The 19919-nt window shown below is 41.5% G+C and overlaps 2 protein-coding genes across 2 annotated transcripts in view; both read right to left on the reverse strand.

The window, feature by feature from the left end:
* Positions 1–1557: 1557 nt before the first annotated feature.
* DUS1L (dihydrouridine synthase 1 like) lies at positions 1558–14164 on the reverse strand. Its single transcript, XM_084492460.1, has 13 exons — positions 13630–14164; positions 11192–11300; positions 10485–10535; positions 7928–8040; positions 7085–7167; positions 6792–6895; positions 5714–5858; positions 4898–4994; positions 4433–4521; positions 4024–4190; positions 3416–3453; positions 2427–2502; positions 1558–2057 (listed from the first exon to the last, which is right to left on the reverse strand). Exons 1-13 carry the CDS (start codon positions 13864–13866, stop codon positions 1909–1911), a joined length of 1458 nt encoding a protein of 485 aa, XP_084348586.1. The 5' UTR covers positions 13867–14164; the 3' UTR covers positions 1558–1908.
* A 1660-nt stretch (positions 14165–15824) lies between these two features.
* FASN (fatty acid synthase) overlaps positions 15825–19919 on the reverse strand; it is a 46689-nt gene continuing 42594 nt past the window's right edge. The window contains exon 43 of the mRNA XM_084492480.1: positions 15825–18993. Coding sequence (XP_084348606.1) covers positions 18856–18993 — 138 coding nt within the window. The 3' untranslated portion in view covers positions 15825–18855. The remainder of the gene's footprint in view (positions 18994–19919) is intronic.

Raw genomic sequence — 19919 nt, forward strand, 5'->3', positions numbered from 1 at the left:
TTAAATACAAGGGTAGTCAGAAATTACGAAAGCTGCTGAAAGACTTGGTTAGCAAATTGAGTAAGGCTGGGCAGATGGTATTCCGAGAACACCATGGAAAATATTTTGTTATAATAAAGAACAAATGAAATGGGAAGACTCATGAGGAGAGTTTGAACTACTTATATTGTCACAATCTATAGAATGCCACAACTGTTAGGCAGCATTTAATTCAGCTTCCAAATGGATATGAAGTTCTTAACTCTTGTGATCTCTCTAGAGGACTTGAAGTGGGAACGAATGTCAAGAACTAGATAAAAGATTGTTAAATGTAGCCAGATGTGAAGCTAAAAATATGCATCATCAGCTGATAGGTAATGTGCCTAAAGAAATTGTATGGAAAATTTGAACACAGACTAGGAAAGCACAAGGGTGAGTGTTAATGAGGGTAGGCCAAGGCCTCTGCTTCACATACACTGCTCTGCTTAGTGAGCTGGAAATCTTGTGAGCTCTCTTGTTAGTAGTATGACTAAGACCAGTTCCACACGGTTTAAATAAGTCTACAGTTCCTAGCAGTTTGGTCTCTTTAGCGTACTGTTCTAGTCCATGTATGAACTCATGACTCTATGACATAGCTTGTAATGCAGGCTAGGAAATATAAGCTAGTGATGAGACCTCGAAATCCTGCCTGAGCTCAAGGTGGGGGAGGGGGTGGGCGTGTGCACACGCATGCATATAGATATAGACATATATGCATAAGAGGGGCACAGTTGTTGAAAAGTTTTTTTTTTTTTTTTTTTAAAGTTAAAAATGGGTTCTATAGTTATCAGAGCATGCTGTTATTTCTGTGTTCCTGAAAGTTGTGTTTTTGTTTTTGTTTTTTTAAATCTTTAACAGCTGTTTTGGTATGGGTATAGGTATATAGTCTCTGTTTCCAGCAATGTACAATGCTTTATAGCCCCACGATGCTATGTGCTGGGTTTACAGCTCATTTCCTTTCAAACTCGGTGTAACTTCCCAAAGGAATGTCTGAGAGGCAGGTTAAGACTCTCCATAATTAGGAGTCTAGAAAGCACACTGAACACAGACAGCTGCGCTGACTGACTGCCTAGAGGACATGCAAAACACATGGAGAGGGGGAAAAAGATAAAAGTCAGGGTAGTAGGGTCTTTCATGTGTAGAACTACAGCAGGTTTTGAGGCACTTTTTCACAGTGTTTTGTTTATCATATGGAAAAGAAACAGGATCATGTAATTATGCAGTGTGGGTAGGGACCAGTTCATCGATGTGGTTCTAATTTAGCAAATTATTTCAGCAACCCCTCTCTATTAAAATAGAGATTTTATTTTCCTCCTGGCCTTTAGCTCAGAGGAGAACATTAAGCTTTAGCATACTGTATAAAACCAGTAACTGTTAATCCACAGTGTGGTTATAGCAATGTATGACACCTTCACATTTTCAAAGTACCCCAGGTTCCTTTCTGTGGTGACGATATGGCCTTCTGAAACTCAAGACAGACATGACATTTTCCATTAATGACAGAGTCATTAACATGATTGTTTTTAACACTCCAGGAGGTTGTTCTAATATATGAAATTTATTCCCCACTATTAAAAATATGACATAAACGATTAATAAACTTAGCTGAAAGCAGATGGTAATGGCAGCACATGGTTGCCTGCCCCACCAACCCAAATGCAGCATTTTCAGTCTTTGAAACACATGAGAAATTTAATTGCATCCTTTTTATTTCAAATGCAGGAAAATTCCCTGAGTAAGCAGAGTTTTAATTAAATAAATGTGTCCAGAACTTAAAATAAACCTGTGGAACAAGTTCACAGAGCTGACAGTGCTCTAGAGATGGCAGTTTCTTTGGCCCAGGGAAGCAAAGGCCTTTCAGAAGCTCTTTTATTATTCATTTCCAACGCTTCACGATGCGGTGTCATCAGCCTCCTTCAGTATAGCTGTCTCCCCAACATCCACATCTCTCTGACTGATCTCTGGGTTCTGAATTCCTGTTTGACTGCTCTGCCACAAAAGGGATTTTTCATACTTGGTCTTAAAAAGCAATCCGTGACCTGAAGAGGGAAGGATGAGTAGAAGAACGAAACAGAAGGGAAAAAAAAAAAAAAGGAAACTGAAACGAACACACTGGAAAACAGAACAACTCTTTCCCTGTAGCTAGAAAAAATGGGTCCTAATGGTCTGGTCTGGAAAGAACAGATCCCCAGGTCTTGGAAGAAGAACTACCGCACACACTAGGAAGAGCATACGCTTAATTGTACTCTATATGTTTTTAGCTAGCTATGGATGTAGAATTTAACACTTTTTCCCTCCTCCCTCCCCTTCTCTCCCTCCACTTAGAATAACAACTATACTATATACAGAGATGAGACATTTGCTCAGTGATGTCTAAGGACAAACTTGATAGGAACAGCTGCACTTACCAGGACAGTCTGCTGTTTCTTTGAATGCTCTTTTCTTACAGCAGCCACGGCACATGTTAAACACACATTTATTGCCCTGGGTGAGGTGGTGGTGTAAAGAAGCTTGTATCAGTTTATTAGTGAGAATAAATTCATTATTTAACCATAATAAGCAACAACAATACAGCTCTGTACATTCAAACCTTTGGAAAACAGCTGGACTCATACACTAGCCAGTCACACCTCTGTCTAATGAAGATGACAGAGCTTATGTCACAGAGAGTGAGGAGGATGGTGACATAGCTATTAGTGATAGCTTATGCAGAGAAACAAAAATAATAAAAAATAAATAAATCCACTGTCCACTTCTGCAACAGCACTAAGCTGTTGGGCAGCCCAAATTACATACCATAAGCAGGCAAATGTCATAAGCACTTTGGAACAAGAGTTATGATATTTGTTACGGTTGAGCTTGCTATATTTCTCTAGAAAAGTACTACGTGAAACAAGGTGCCTGACAGAGATGCTTGGTACCATCTGCAACTGTGCCTAAAATACGTAAATGTTACCACATCAATTACTTCCCTTTTTTTTCAGACTAAATACACTAAAGTATATACTAAAATATAAGGTATGACCCTTCTTCAGGGGAGGGCAGTAACTCAGCTGGATATTTTACAGCTTGCAGACTAGGTGTCTCGAATGCTTTGGCTTACACATGCTTAATAAGCTTTAAGTATTTTTTTTCCCCCCACCAATTAATTTTTTTTTTTAAACCTTCTCTCTGGCCATTACATGACAGAGCTTAGAAACTTAGCAGCTAGGAAAAAAAAATACAGACCAATTCTAAAGACTTGAAGGGCAGCCTACAACATTACAATGATGGAAAGGCAAAACAAAAATGAGTCCAAGCCCCATTTCAAACGATCATGGTTGAAGCACTAAGCTGTGTTAACTGGCCAGCTTCATGGAAGCTGGAAGTGCTTTAACAGACACTGGCACTGACTTACCTTAGGGTTCCCACATTGATCACATTTTGCGTATTTGGCTGCAAAAGACAGAGACCTGATTTTAGGAATAGTGTTTTCATATGGAAAGAGTAAATTCAAAAATTCAGGATCATACAAAGCTTGGTGCCTCTCTCTCCAACCAGAGGGGGACTCTTTGAGATAGAAATACAGCACTTCAAAGAATTGTGCAAAGAAGGTAAAAGATATATTGAATTTCACAGTGTGTCTAAGCTATATACATAACAGCTATAAACATAAAAGTTTTAAATTTCAGGTCTAGTGCAAAAGAGGAGGAAAATTGCTTGAAATGCATATGCAATTTCAATTTCAAATACTAGCAACTGATAAAATTTAATTTATAAAGCATTTGGAGCTTAAAAAGTTGCTTGTAGTGGACATCCACCTACTTCTTTGATGATTAGATATCTTTCCTAATGAACACAATTTGAATAAATGTTGCCTAGTACCAAAGTTTTCCTATAATGCCCCATCTTTAAAAAGAAGCTTCTACAACTACATAGACAAGAAGAAAATAGTAGCGACTTATGTTAAAGCTAATACCAGCAACTTCCCATGTATACATGTATATGCCAATAGATGGAACTTACGTTTTAAAGATGGATCAAAGCTTTTATTTGGATTTCTTAACTTCTTTTTTTGCTTATTCTTTGATAGAAGCTCAGAATTTCCATCTTCATCCTCTTCCAGAGCACGTTTCCCTCGCACACCTTTTTCAGTCCCCCTGGTTCCATTCTCCTTGCATCTCTCCTTTGGCCTGAAATGGTGTACATCATTATAAGTTGGCTGAAGGGAAGATGTTCCCTACAATGAGCAACATCCCCATAAACAAAACAATAATCAAGAAAATAAAGAAAAAGCCACAATAAGTATAATGAAGAGTTTTCATTTGTTTTCAAATGTATGTAAGTTCCTAGAACAGAACTGAAGGACTCTGCACTGACAGCATGAGCAAGAAACGCATATGTGTATCTGGTCATGTTAAAATAGATAACTCACCCTGGCCTGATGTATGGCTGACAGATCCAGTGGAAAAAAGGTAACCCTTCTTTTGGCTTTTCTCCTTCTTTCTGATTAGCTATTTCTTCCTGCAGCGTAGAGATAAAGTCAGTTTTCCTGTAGTTCTCAGGAAATATTCTAAATAATGCCTCAAACTCCAGGAAACCACAAAGAGTAATTTAAAATAACTGCTACTGACAGTTAAATGTAGTCAAAAAACCTCTAGTAAGACAGATGAAATGAAGATTTGTAACTCCTAAATCTGCTTTCTCCAATGTAAAGCTGTTTGGGCTTAAGGGGCTGGTACTGTAGTAAGCTACCCATATCACAGTTCGTAAGCCTCAAAGTTCCAATGAGGTGGCTAACAGACATCAACGGTATGGGAACATCAATGGGAACATACATGGTATGTTCCCACCAAATACAGACAGAGTTGTTCTAGGAGATTAGGGCCCATCTTGGTACCTGGCATCGTAGCTTCAACTCCCTGTTGACATCTACAATTCCCTCTAGAGTCTTCACTTTTGCTAATTCTTCACGCAGCTGCTGGTAAACTTGAAGCCTGAGACAAATCCAAAACATCAAGTCATGTTTATTCATTATTGCTAGTCTAAGGAGATCATCTAAAAATGTCTTTTATAAAAAGCTTTTTACAGATTTTTCTCACTGCATTTGTCTGTGGTAGCAGCTTATCTTCTTTCTTGTGCACAGACACCTGCTACTCTTGCAGGTAAATAGTTGCAAGTTTGGGCACATAAACAAGGTACTCTAAGATAAACAAACATAAACATACCATGCATCAGCTACTCAGTAACTGCCATTGACCACGCTCTTACTCCACAATAAATGTGAGATAGCTTGCCTCACAATGAACGAGAAGTTAGTTAACTCATGTTTACCAAAGTGCATGTGTGCATATAGGCAATTACCACACAGTAGCAGATGTGCTGCAAGCTCACACCTTCGCTTCTCGCGTGGTAACTTGTTCATTTCCCAAGCCTCGTTTCCCTGTAGTGAAGGTTAAAGGCTTCAGACCACATTCTCTCCAGGTAGGTCCAGGAAAGAAAACCTTGCAACATACTAATTCAGATCAGACAAATTCTTGTATAGAATCATAGAAACACAAGGTTGGAAAGGACCTACAAGATCATCTAGTCCAACTGTCCTCCTATCACCAATACTACCCACTAAGCTACTAAATTATATCTTGTATAGAAAAACCAGATGCTTGTTAAGCAGGAATACACCTGAAAACATGAAGTGCTTTCTGGAGATACTCACGTGTGATGCCAGAGCTTGAAGAGATGAGCCCTAACATAAGACAGTGGACAAGGGTACTTCTGCACTATCTCCAGATACTCCTCAGCCATCTCCCACACCAATGGGTTTCGGCCCTCAAACAAAGCTGGATTATGAAGATTACCTTCTAGGGAATGAAAAGAAACACTCAAACTTTCATTTCAGGATTGTAATGGACAACAAAATCTGGGCTCTGTAGTTAACCAGCTCTGTTGTGATTGTTCTGGCCAGTCACGGACACATCAGCCACAAAGAGGAACAAAGGGTTCATAAATTCTAGCCTGACTTCAGGATACTATATTTCACTGTATAATTCTTAATTGAGCACAATAGATGATACCTAATTAAAATATTAACCACAAAGGCATCTAACCTTTCCACAAAAACTTTCAATAAAAGAGAAATCAATGCTTTTCTTGGCCAGTGGTTAAATATTTAGACGATGGTATGTCCGTACTCTCATTTGTTTGGCTTAAGTTTGCCAATACAGCATCTCACTATACCTTGCTCTAGGAGTTTGATAAACCTTTTGTTAATCTGTGTTTTCCTAAAAATAAGATTTGACAATGTCTCAGGCATCATGTTTCATTGCTTTAACTGTGCAAGTGACTGGAAGCTTTTTCTGATGTCTGTCCTATCTTCTTGTAGCAAGTAATACCACTTCTTTCTTATCCCAAACAAATACAAATCAGCTGCATCTTAATCAGTGGACACACTTACTGCATCAAGACCCATTCAAAAACTATTCCACCGATTAACCGATGCTCTGGAAATATTCCCAGACAGGCATCCTGTATGTCTTTGTCACGTAATTAGACTCGAGCTATCCACTCAATGGTACTACAAGTTCAACACAACAATTCTTACTGTAAAGTGCTTCCTGGTCCTGGTAAGAGATATCCAGTGTAAGAGGATAGAGAAAGGCCACTCAGCTTTCAATCTAAGTTGTTCACCATGCCAGCCTGATGTAGGCTTTTAATAAATATGTATGGGGCTGCTAAAGAGAGTAAGAAACAGTTTGTATCCTCACCTATTAACAGTAAAAGCTCATTTTCTTTACCTGCAGTCATGACACCATGCACTCCTGTCTTACGGATACATTCTTCCACATCACTGAGACACTGGATGTTTCCATTTGCAAACACAGGAATGCTCACGGCTTTTCTATACCAGTGAATAAAACAGATGCATAATATTGAGAATTAGGAAGGACTCTTTAGAGTCAATCCAGAAGTCCTACTCCTGTCACACAAATTCACGCTTCGGTGCCATTGCACTCACTGCTTAAAGAAAAAAAATCGCCCTTCATAGTGTGCTAGCAGAAATACATTAAGATTGGTACTGCTCACTAACCTGACAGCTTGAATGTGCTCCCAGGATGCCACGCCAGCAAGTGGTCCCTTCTGTTCTTTAGTACGGCCATGGACAGTCAGCAGCTAGAACACAAAGCTCCATTTACTTTTTAAGTGTATGAACCACTGGAACAAATCCACTGACAAAAGATTTCCTTTAACCCCATGCATTTCATGGATGCTACTGAATTCCCAGTGCTATTTAAAAAGTGCAGGGCTGTTGGTATCATGGAAAGGTACCAATGAAGTCCTGGGCTTCATTCATCTTGCTGCTCCATGGCACGATAAGGTCTTATCTTGGGAGAACCTATGGATTTCCTATTGCATTGGCTCCTGTTTGTGATACATTGATCTGGCATTGCCCTCAGCAGAAGGCCTAAACACTGGCAGTACTGTCTCTAACTACAGACTGCCTCTGAAATTAAATCCCAGAAGGTTTGCTTATTTCTTAACTGGTGGTGGCAACCTTTGGTACTAGTGGTTTTTTATTTATATATATATATATATATATATATATATATATATATATATCCCTGTGTATTTCATACATTCACACTGCTTCCTGCAGTTCTTTGGTAGACTGAGGTGCTCACCCACAGTGAAAGATGTCACATGGTGAAGTGATTACAATAGAGACGGAACTCATGACCTGTTCCATATCACACTACTGAACTGCTTGCTGCCTATGACTGCTAATATATACAATCACATTGTACCCCATTTTCCTTGTCTGTAAAACAATGTAGCCTACTCATCTCCACAGTACATCAAAATCTGGTCACAAGATGCTTTATACAGAGACATGTGTCCAATGCAAAAGTACAGGGAGCAGCTGCCTCCTTACCTGGCAGCCAGCTTTCTCCAGCATCTGCGCATACTTCACTGTCTTGTCAATTTCTGGGAAAACACGGATTTTGCATGTGATGGGAACAGAGAGCTTCTCGTTAGCCAGCAAAACTGGGAAAGATTGAAAAGACAGGTAAGTGGGCTGCACAATGCTATGAAGAGTGCCTATTCTCAAGATCAGATACTGGGTGTGGTATGGAAAAAGCTTGAAAAGTTAATGCTATGCAATTCTCACAGCTTAAACGATGAGCAATGTCCTCTGCAATCCTTATTGTAGAGGTTCATCAACTGATAGTAAACGATGCACAAAACCTGCATTCTAATAAGGAGGCATTAAATGCTCAGCATTTAATAGATCTAACTCTTCCACCAAATTTACCCTTCACTCTCAAAGACCTCCCCCCTCAAATCTTAACCACTGATACAGGTCTACTACTGTCACAGCGTGTTGCGTCCCTCCTTCTCTGCCAACAACATTAACACTTGCCTAGATTTCCTACTAGAGATCCTTTGCTTCTATATAAATTATCATCCAAATAATTATGAGTAGAGCCTTGTCCATGACAACCAGCAGCTCATTGACTGTTCATGCTGGGGGCACCAGTACATGCTAGGGCCACACAGCTGGAATGCAACTTTGCAGAAAAGGACCTAGGAGTCCTGGTGGACACCAAGTTGAACATGAGTCAGCAGTGTGCCCTTGCCACTAAGAAGGTTAACAGTATTCTTGGATGCAGTAGGCAAAGTATCACCAGCAGCTCGAAGGAGGTGATTCTTCCACTCTACTCATCGTTGGTGGGGCTGCAACTGAAGTGCTGTGTCCAGTTCACCTCCCCTCCCTCCCCCCCAGTACAACAGAGACATGGACATACTGGAAAGAGTCCAATGTAGGGCCACTTGGACTGTAAAGGGACTGGAGCATCACTCCTATGAAGAAAAGATGAGAGAGGGGGGACTGTTTAGTCTAGAAAAGGGAAGGCTTGGGAGGATCTCATCAATGTCTATAAATACTTTAAGGGAGCCTGCAATGAAGACAAAGTCAGGCTCTTGTCAGTGGTGCCCAGTGCCAGGAAAAGAGGTATTGGGTACAAACTGGAACACAAGAGGTTCCATCCAAAAATCAGGAAGCACTTTACTGTGTAGGTGACAGAGCACTGGAACAAGTTGCCCAAAGAGGTTGTGGAGTCTCCTTCTTTGGAGAACTTTAAAAGCCATCTGGAATCAGTCCTGTGCAACCTGCCCTAGGTGTCCCTGTATGCACAGGAGGAGTTGGACCAGATGACCTCCAGAGGTCCCTTCCAACCTCAACCATTCTTTGACTGAGGTAGGTTGTGATCCCAGTCAAATAGGAAACAAATGGGTCAGGGTAAAATCTACAACATCATGTTAAACTTCCATAGTCTTTACACAGGGCATGGAATTGGAATGCTACCAAAAAGAGGGCTAATGAAAACAGCCAAAAGAAAATGCTGAGCAGTGGCATGCCTGAAATTCTATTTTCTTCCAGAGCTTAGATGTATAATGCATGAAGGCACCAGTTTTCTTCTCATTGAAATCCTAGAAGTTCTAGCGATCAGTACTTCCTACCATGCTTTTGAAGGAGCAAGTGAGGTGTATACACGTCCAAGCAGAAAACGGTACTGTGTGGAGAAGGAGGAAGAGGCAGAAGCTTTGCCCAGCTCTTACAGAATAGCCTAATAAGACAACTCTTACAAACCAAATGCCCTGTGTTCTCTTCGCACCTTGAGGCTGTTCTGATTTACATCTTTCACTCCAAAAAGAAGCACCCTAACAACCGCATTACGTGGCAGGCAAAAAAGCATTGTCTATCTTTCTAGGTTCCCAGCAGTGTCTTTTTTCTGTACATCATTCAAGATTCCCTGGACTACAGGGAACACAACAGAAGTAAGAGTCTATAATGTCACAGTTCAGATACTTGCTTTGTGGGGGGAAGACATTCTTTGCTCTATACAATGATCAAAAGCTTTCTTAAAAAGAAAGCAGTTCCAAATGTATTTATTTACATATAAATATATGTATATATATACACACACAATATTGTTCACAACCACTACCAATATCCCAAGAACACCCTACACAAGTTTGAAGAAGAGAGGCATAATTTGTTAAGACGTGGACGGAAAAAGTACACTGAGCTGATGACAAAAGGGCAACTGTAATGCCAGAAAGAAAAACTCTCCCTGGTACTTGAGAACTTCAAAGTGAAAAAGTAAGGTGCTGAGTATTCTCCTGTTTCTAGAGGTGAAGAGCCACTAAGCCATCACTAGACTGGGACTTAAATCACTCCCTTTCACCTAATGTGAAAGGTACCAAAGTCTTTTAGCAGACCTAGTTTGTAGTGGGATATCATAAAGTACCACGAGGGTGCCATTGGAATACAAATACAGTAATAAAATAAATAACCCCCCCAACCTTCCTCAAATAAACCTGCTGCACCCCTTATCCCCACAAAAATTAAGCCTCCTCTTACTGATGAATTCATCCCATTCCCTCTCAAATTAAGCCTCTGAAGTGAGGCCTTTCTAAAGACTTACTCATTCTCTGGAGAAGATCCCATTCCTCTTGCAGAAATGCTCCATAGTGACCTATAATAAAATAGCATATGACAGACTTGCGTGGAACAGTAAGGTTCTGAAGTATACAGCTTTCAGAAACATTCACACACAAAGATACAGATACTGATGCCTCACTGGCAGAAACAGATTTGTTCTGTCCTTCCCAAACTGGAGGAGTTGGATTGTTCTGTTTCCCATACTGTCCTAGATTTACTACACTGGTTCTGGCGTTTGAAATACAGCTACCTTTGCAATACTCTTAAGGGTTCAGCAGGTTTTATCCTCTTATATGCTAACGTGAATAAACTCTGTGCATGTATCAAGGAAACAGGAGACACTAAGTGACAGCTTAGTAGTATTTTAAATGTAGTTTTTTTTTTTAATTTAGGCTCTTTGATTGAAATCAGAAAAAAAAAATCAAGCTCTTGCTAAAAATGAAATTTTTGAAGAATATTCTAGATGTAAGAGCGATCACTCAATAGAAGTAGGAATTATTAGTATACCTAATTTTGCTTTAGGTACTACAAATCTGTACCTATTAAAGTGGATGCAATTAAGTCTGATTTCAACAGTACTGCAGTCACCCACACCAAGGCTTAATTTGATCTTTTTGATGTCTCACTGCCAAAGTACACATTTAAAACACGCAATTTCTCTGTTTATCCAGGGCTCAGATTTGCACATACCTCTCTTTGCAATCATCTGGGGACAACCCAAATTTAGGTCTATGGCATCACAATAATCCTGAGCCAACAGTGCTGCTTGGACAAACACTTCAGGGTCATTGGCACAGAACTGAGAAAGACAAAAACAAGTGGAAAAATCAGGCAATAGCTTTTTTTCAAGTACTGATAACATTATGATATACTTACAAAGCAACCAGTTGCTACAGAAAATGGGCATAATATACACAGTTCATAACAACTGTAATTTCTCAAAAAGATCTGTGACACCAGCTAAAGAGTCTCAAATTTCAAATGACAAAATGAGAAAGATAAGCATCAAGAGGCAAAGAAATATTTGCAGAGTATTTTACATGTGGCACCCATCAATAAGAGGAAACAACTCTTCAAATTCCCCGTACAACAAACAGCTGAAGCATTTGAATACATAAAAAGTAATGCAGAAGAAATGAGTTACCAATGGTGTCTGTCTCAGGGTCTTGAGACAATCAAACTTTGTAGATACTAATAAATACCATTGCCTCTAAACTGAATTGATCTGTGCAGAATGTGAAATAGAGACATTGGGCTGTTAATCAAATGCTTGGTCACAAAAATAATTAACTTTACGCTTAAAACATTGAGAAAACATTGATGTGTTACAATTACCTTAATTTGAAGCGGTTTTGTTGAAGAGGATAGAGGCAGACCATTCCTCACAAGTATGCTTTTAAACAGATTTTCTAAAATGTTTTATTAACAAAAAATAATCCACCGTACCTTTAAATTTAAATAATATGGATTTAAACTGAAACAAATATATAAAAAAGCATTACTTAAACCCCGTAACACTTTACAAATCACAGCTGACACTGACCAAAGCCAGGAAAGTCATTTGCCTTCTCTGAAATGACAGAAAACCTCCAACCAAGCCACATTAATGTGTATTTTTACATGGAAAATAAATGCTCCAGGGAACAATGGGCTCATATATATCTCTGCCTGATCTACTTCCCAGTGCCTGTGACAAAACCCAAGCCTGTCCAGAAGTATAAGAAACAATAGTCAGGTAACAGAAAAGAGTACTGAATAAAGAAGCTCTGTGATGGCAGATAACCAAGGTACCCTGTAGAAAAGAGGGTGTGAAGAACAAAGTAGATGAAAGCTTTACTTTCTGAATGAGAAAGAGGGACTAAGTTTGCTGTCTCCTTTCAGTGCATTCTGATGGAATCATAGAATATCCTGAGTTGGAAATACCCCACTAGGATTATCTGTCAAACTTCTGGCTCTGCACAGGACACCTATCAAACTGTATGTCTGAAAGTGTTGTCAAAATGCTTCTTGCACTCTGACAGGCTTGGTGCTGTGAATTCTTCCCTGGAGAGCCTGGTTGAGTGCCCAATCACCTTTTCCTAACATCCAGCCTGAACCTCTCCTGTCGCAGTTCCATGCCATTCCCTGAGGTCTTGTCACTGTCACCAGAGAGAAGAGCTGTCCGTCCATTCCCCTTGTGAGGAGGCTGTAGGCTGCCATGAGGCCTTCCATCAGTCGCCTCTTTTCTAAGCTGAACAATCCAACTGAATTCAGCTGCTCCTCAGCTATCTTCACGTCTAGACTCTACACCATCTCTGTCACTTCCCTTTGGACACTTTAGGTCCTCCTTATAATTGTTGTTGCCCAAAACCACACGCAGTACTCAAGGTGAGGGCACACCAGCATAGAGCAAAGTGGGATGGTCACTCCCTTTGGCTAGCAATGTCATGCCTGATGCACTCTGGCAGCTGCCAGGGCACGCTGCTGGCTCATAGTCATAATCACACCATTCCTCTGCTCACACTGACTGTCTTTCCCTGCATTATTCTCCAGCTCTACAGGCCCCTCCCTCATTGGGATAGAGTGGGAAGAAGTACCCAGACCTCACACAGCACTAGTAAGACAAGCTTAAAGGGGTGTACTTTTTCTTGCATTTGCTCTTCTGTCTCTTACAATAGCTAAGCACTGAGATTGTGGTTTCAGAGACACGTTCAAAAAACTGTGATTCTCCTAGAGTGGTACAAGATCTGGAACAAGCCTTGACTCCAGAAAAGACCAACTGTGGTCTATCTCCAAAGACAAGGTGCAGAGAACTAACACCGTTTTAGAAGTTTAGTGCTTCAGGTCTGTCATACTCTACTTCTCTGTCATACTCTACAACCACTTTGAAATCTGTGTAAAATCGACTAGTTTGTCCTCGTGAAGGTTTGGAGAACGTCTGAATGTACGAACACAAGAGGGTGGATGACAAGGGCAAGGGCACATTTGGCAGCGTTGAGTTACTTCTGCACTGTTGCCAAGAGCACACTGCAAGGCGAACCCCCGGGAAGCTCTGCCCGGCAGTCCCCGCCGCTGCCGGCGGCGCTAGGGCTGGCCCGGTAGGCGCTGCCGACTCGGGAGCGAACCGAGCGGTCGGTCCCGGCGCTCACCTGCACGATGAGCGGGCGGTCCTCAGGACAGGCCTCGCCGTAGAGGTTCTCGCGGCGGTAGTTGGCGTCCCTGAGGAAGACCTGGGCATGCAGCATCGGCGTGTAGCAGAGCTGGGCACCGTGGCGGCGGCTCAACAGCCTCCAGGCCAGCTCGCTCTGGTCCACCATGGGCGCCACCACGTAGTGGGCGCTCCGCAGCGTCTCCCGCCAGAAAGCCTCCCCGCGCAGCTTCGGCATCTCCCGCCCGCGCGGCGCTGCGGCAGCTGCCGCCTCGCGCCGCTGTACCGGGGCTCGCAACCGCCGCCTGAGGCCTGGACGCGGGCGCGAACGCCGAGCCCTGGCAGGGCACGGAGGCGGCCGGACGGTGCAACCGCCATCTCCCTCCGGCCGGCTCAGCAGTGCAGCTGCGCACCGTCCCCTCCGGAAACCTCAGCATTACCGGCAGGGGCCGCGCGCGGAGGAGTCCTCACGGTGAGGTCCTCGCCCCCGGGAAGCAGCGTGGGGCTCGTGCTCCCTGTGTCTACGGTCGCGGAGGGCGGTACCGGCCGGGACGTTATAGGACAGTTCCGCTCCGTGGCCCTGCGTAGCCGCGCGCCGCCCCAGCCTGTGGGGCAGCCGCCGTGACGGCGGGCACAGGCGGCCTCACCGCCGGCGCCCGGGAGCGGTGCCACTGCTAGTGGGGCTCTCCCGCGGCCCGCTGTGATCCACCACGAAAAGCCCCGTCCGCCGGTCGTGCCTCCCGTGGCGCGACCTGTGCAGCAGTACGTGCCCGGAGCCGTTCTGCACCCCGTGGTAGCGGGCAGCACACCCATCTTTCCCCAGTGCAGTGCCCAAGTCCTGAGAAATATCTTTGGTCTTGCACTTCCTCCTCTGTCCCCAGCACATGCCATAGTGAAGGGGTTGTTGACTATTATGTGAACTCGGACTGAACGAGGGACCTCACTTATCCTCGAAGTTACGAAAGTAATGGATAGGTACCACCAGCACAGAGAAGTGGAATGAGCCACTGCACCAAACTACTTATGTGACAAAACTACACTTCTGCATCAATTTAGAAAACTACTGATCACCACAGGGGTGACACAGGGCAGGATTTCCCATCAGCGAGTATGTTCAGGAAAGTAAAAATAAAAAAATGCCACATTTCTACTCATATCAATGTAACTTATTTAGTCATAGTGTTAGACTATTTTTTCCTCAAAAGAGAGAAAATTGAAAAAAATCGTTCCAGTATAGTCTAAGAGGGGTTCTACCTACTCTCCAGTTGTTCAGGAGTCTGCTAGAGCTTGTCTCCTGACAGCCTTCACAATTAAAGTTCACTGCCTAATCTCACATTTCTCCCCCCTGCTTTTCTAGCACTCATGGTTGCGATGAATTCTGCTGCAAGAAATAGCTAAGCCTGAAGCTCTTCTGGTTCTTTCCTACCACCTCTTCCACTACCTTCCAGAGGCCTAAGCAATCAGTTCTGCTATTTTGAATACCCAGACTCTACACCCCTCCCTTTTCCACTTATGCTGTTTCTCCAGGGTTTGTTTTTCCTTTCTTTTGACCCTCATTTGCAGGCAAGGTGTTCGATCTTAACTAATTGCAGGAGTAACAAATGCCTGCTTCCTTTTCACTACTCTATCCTAAATCTTTTGGATTTTACTTGACCTCTCTCATTGCCAAAGACAGAAAGCTTCTCCACTTCAGCTATCTGGGATAATTGTTTAAAGTCACGTGAGTTCTGTTAATCTATGACACTTCAGGGCTTTTGCCTTTGGCAAAAAAAGTATTTCTTCCCCTCAGGAAGCTGACAGAATACAAAAGCAAAGTAATAGCTTTAGTGCTGACAATTATATCCACCGTTTACCATATGTTCTTGTTCTCTCTTAGGCTATATTGCAGATTCAAGGTTTACTGCACACTATTTCACAATAGCAGTATGTGTTTTTTGTGAGCCTAATTAAGGCTTCAGGGCCAATAAACGGCTATGTTTTGCAGTCATAAGGAAGACTAGCATGGTGTAGAGAAGCTTCTGAGAAACTAACTAAAAAGGGATGCAGGTATCAATTGACAAGAGATTTCCACTTCAGTTTCACAGAGAAGGGCAAATCTTTGACTTCTCAAAATCAGCAATTGCAGTATTTCTTTTTGCATGATGCTGCTATTTTTCCACCTGTCTAGTTAATAGATCACCAAGAAATAACAAGCAATACCAGCGCTAATAAGGTTTTTATTTTTGGCACACTGTTTTCAGTAGCCATTTACATAATGGGTTACAGGGCAGCAGCTCATAATTAGACAATTATGGGAAAAACAAAACAATAACCTTCTGCTTTTCAAATAATAACAACCACAAGAACATTGAGAGAATAAAGGCTATAAGTAAATCTCGAGGAACTTCTATTACTAAACCAGTATCGTCAAGCTTTGCCTAGAGGAGACCATGCACATTTATGTTTATACAGAGAACTTGTACAACTCCTGCTCAGAGAGCTGGAACAGCATTAGTCCTTGCTCCCTACACACAGCCCATTCAGAACTGCACCATTTTCATTCCAAGCTGAACAGCTGGGTCAGACTTGTTAAACACTTCATTTCAGTGCAGAAATATTGTACCTGTTTGATTAAAGTTTAATCACTCCTTTATTTTTCATTCTAGGTTTTCAACATAACCAAGGCAAAAAGGATTATTTCACTCTGTGTGAGGCTCGCTACAACTGCCAGCAGTAAAACAAGAAGGAAAAAATATATATCAGTCCTCATCATTTTTGTTTTACATGGTGTCATATGCTAGGATGTGCATGGATAGCATGCAGTAGATACAATGAAGTCCCATATTATGCACATATGCCCAGTACATATAGCCACTCCTCAGTATCACATTCTTTGCAGATGTAAGGCACCTTCCCCTTCACACATTACCTGCCTGCCTCCTTCCATTGCCACCTAACACCTGATCATCATACCTAACAACTTAATAGCACGTATGCCCATTGCCTATCTAGCACTCTCAATGACCTTGAGGTAGATGCTATTAGTCCCATTTTACAGATGGGGAAACTGAGGTGGTAGCATTAATGGCTTATCCAAAACCACAACAATGGAGCCAGAATTAGAATTTGAGAGTTTCCACTTCAGTCCTGTGGGTGTGTGGTTTGGTTGCATCTAAGGTACTAAAATCATGGCAACAAGAAGCCATGCTTCAAAATAATATTAAAGTCTTCTTTATTATTGTTATTTCTACAGATCCAAATTAGATATGCCAGCAACAGTTTTACCTTTATATCAAGAAATGAGAGATTTCAAATAAAAGTTAGGATTAAAAAAAAATAGAGAATAAGACAAAAAGCCAACCAGTGATCAATTCTGTTTAATTCTAGGAGAGCCGAAGAGAAAAACATTCTTTAGACCAAAAAAAAAATAATAAAAGAAGAAAGAAAGGAAGAAAGAAATAAAGAAGAACAAGATTTATTCTGGAAATGCTTTAAGCTGACATTATGTTGTTTGTATTTCAGATTTCACAAAAGAAATACCTTAAAAAACTAAAACCAGTTAACCCAGCCACTATCCACAGAGGGTAGTACAAGCAAAAAACACTAGGTCAGAACCTGAGTGAGGAGTCAGCTGTTCCTCTCACTACAATGTTCCTGTACTAACAGGATACTTCACTGGGGAACGAATACACAAAGAACTGGGGATTAAGCAGTTCTGGGAGGCACAATAATGCCTCCTACTTGGTACCTTGTTGCTATCCTGGTCTCCTCTGTATCATAAGTGTAGCAAGGATTTACTGATTTTGGAAAGGACAGATCCAACACAGCAAAGGCATTTTTTTAAATTGTATTTTATGTAAGTTTCCTTAAAAAAAGGTACTATATCTTAAAATCATGCCAAACTGATAAATTAGCTAAGTTATGTAGGATCTCCCATCTCATTGCCAAGAGAAAAAAATCAATACCCAAGGCTTAAGTGAGCCCTGTGCTAAATAAAATATGCAGGGGCTTTGGGTAGATGCTTGTATGTTTGCCTGAGCTTCAGTTATGGGAGAGCAGGGGTAGGAGGACTTGTACAGTTATCAATGAAGAACTCTCTTCCCCCTGACACTCCAAATGGCTGGTTGGGTGGAGAGACTGGAGGTGGGAGGGAATAAAGGTGAAGCAATAGTAATGCTTTACTATGGTTCTGGTAAAGCATAGAACAGAACCTTGCACAAATATAAACCGAGTACATCTCTAGGGACAGCTCTGCCTGTTTTTATCAGCTCAAGTTAATGCTGTTCAATACAGTTGCATCTGTTGAACCATCCATACCGCCCCCCACTCCTCTCTCTTCTCAAAAGAGAGAATGATGGCAAGAACGCTGCCTTCTACCATTTCCTTTCTGAACAGGGCAGGGTGTGTGTGTGTGGGTGAAAAACAAACAAAAAAACACAACCACGGAACAAAACAAAAAGCACACAAAACCAACCAACCAAAACAAAACAACAAAAAACACCAAATAAACACCAAATAAACAGGCTGTTCCAAAGATGCACTTTGGTTTAAAAAATTGGCAACTTTCCCTTGTAGAATAGATCTACCCCTCCAAAATGGATGTTTTTCTCCGGTACCCATGATAAATTAAAACCAAGCAAGAAGGCTCTGGTTTGACACAATAAATACTTAGAATATATCAAATTTAAAAAAAAAAGAAAAAAGAAAAAAGAAAAAAAAAGAAAAAAAAAACACAGTTACAAAAGCCTCAATGGAATTCTCTTTCTGACCTAACTACAGACAGATTCTTCACAGACAACAGGTATCTCCGAAATCAGCTGCAGCTCCCCTCTCTGCTCACTGGGCTTGGTCAACAAGTGCTACCACTTACCCTTTGGAATACTGTTAAGACAAAACAATACAGAGCACAAGAAATCTACTGCTAAATTTGTTTTTCATACTGCCAAAGGTGTAGGAAGCAACCATCAGTGGGGAACCCTCACAGCAGTGCACAGTGACAGAGTCACAGCACTAATGTAACATGGACAGGGATAAAACAAATCATAAAAAGGGAAAAAGGAGAGAGAACCCATAAAAGTTGTGAAAGAAGAGTGAGTGAGTGAGAAAGACCAATCAAATGCAGCTGGACTTCCCAGTTCTGGCAGCAGAGCAGATGAGATGTTGAACAACAGGAAGAGTTCCTTGGGGTCTGTCATAACAAGGAATGTTGTTGGCATTTTCTTCACCATTGACAGTAAGTGAGCAGAACTTAACCCTCTCTGACACTGACACGTGGTTCTGCCAGTGAGCTGTGGATGATCCCAATAATTGATTCAACACCATCTCCCTCCAATAAGGTGCGGTGATCCCCTTCAATGACATGGACAGACACTTTTCCATCACATACCTGTACAGACGCAAAACAGAAAAAAACTTTACATTCTCAATTTACAACAAGCTAACCACCTGGCTGTTTTGGGTTTGTCAGTGTAAGTTACTCATATTTTACACCACTGTCTCTACCAATTTAATTGAAAACATGACCAGTTTTACTCCGATGCATTTTTCATAGATCAGCTACAGGACACTGTTTGGAACTCATGTTTTAAAGCACTGTAATTTGGCAGCCTGACAGGTGACCCACTCAAATATAAGCTGGGCAGGAAGACAACCAATATGATACTGATAGAATAATTTACCTACTATACCAAAGAATGACTGAAGTAGCTACTTCCAATCTCTTAAGAAAACCAAATAACCCTCCATTTATCTTTCTCCCGCCATCCCTATGCCTCTTCTTTTGAGGGCATTATGGAACTTTAAATCACATTTCATAATAGCTTGGAATCAAGAATGAATGCAAGTCAGAAGTCTGAAGGGGCAGAAGGTGCTAGGAGAAGAAAAGTAATTTTGAAAATCTTTTTCTGTACAGATACCAGGAAAGTGTCCACAAAGTGTAACTAAGAAAAAGCTGCCTCTGTTGTCAGAGGGCTGACATTCGCTCTTCAAAGTCTACCCTCATGCAGAAGCCAAACTTTAGGGGTCTACAGTCAAAAAAAAAACAGAGTCTCAAAGTTACTTCTGTTGAGTCACATTCTTCTAGTATCTTTATCATCTATTTAGGTCATGTATCTTTATTGTCTTATTTATTGTCTGTTTAGGGAGCTACAAGAATTAGCTACAGAAAACAGATTATCCAATATAGAGGCTAGACCTCCTTGCTCTTCCTGCCCTGAGACAAATGTATGGAACCAATCAACTTATTTGCTTCTTGAGTCTTTATTTCTTGTTAGAGCATGATAGCTGCAGAATAACTATTTCTTTCAGTTATGT

This window comes from Aythya ferina (assembly GCF_964211825.1).
Source record: "Aythya ferina genome assembly, chromosome: 18".
NCBI classification, from domain to species: domain Eukaryota; kingdom Metazoa; phylum Chordata; class Aves; order Anseriformes; family Anatidae; genus Aythya; species Aythya ferina.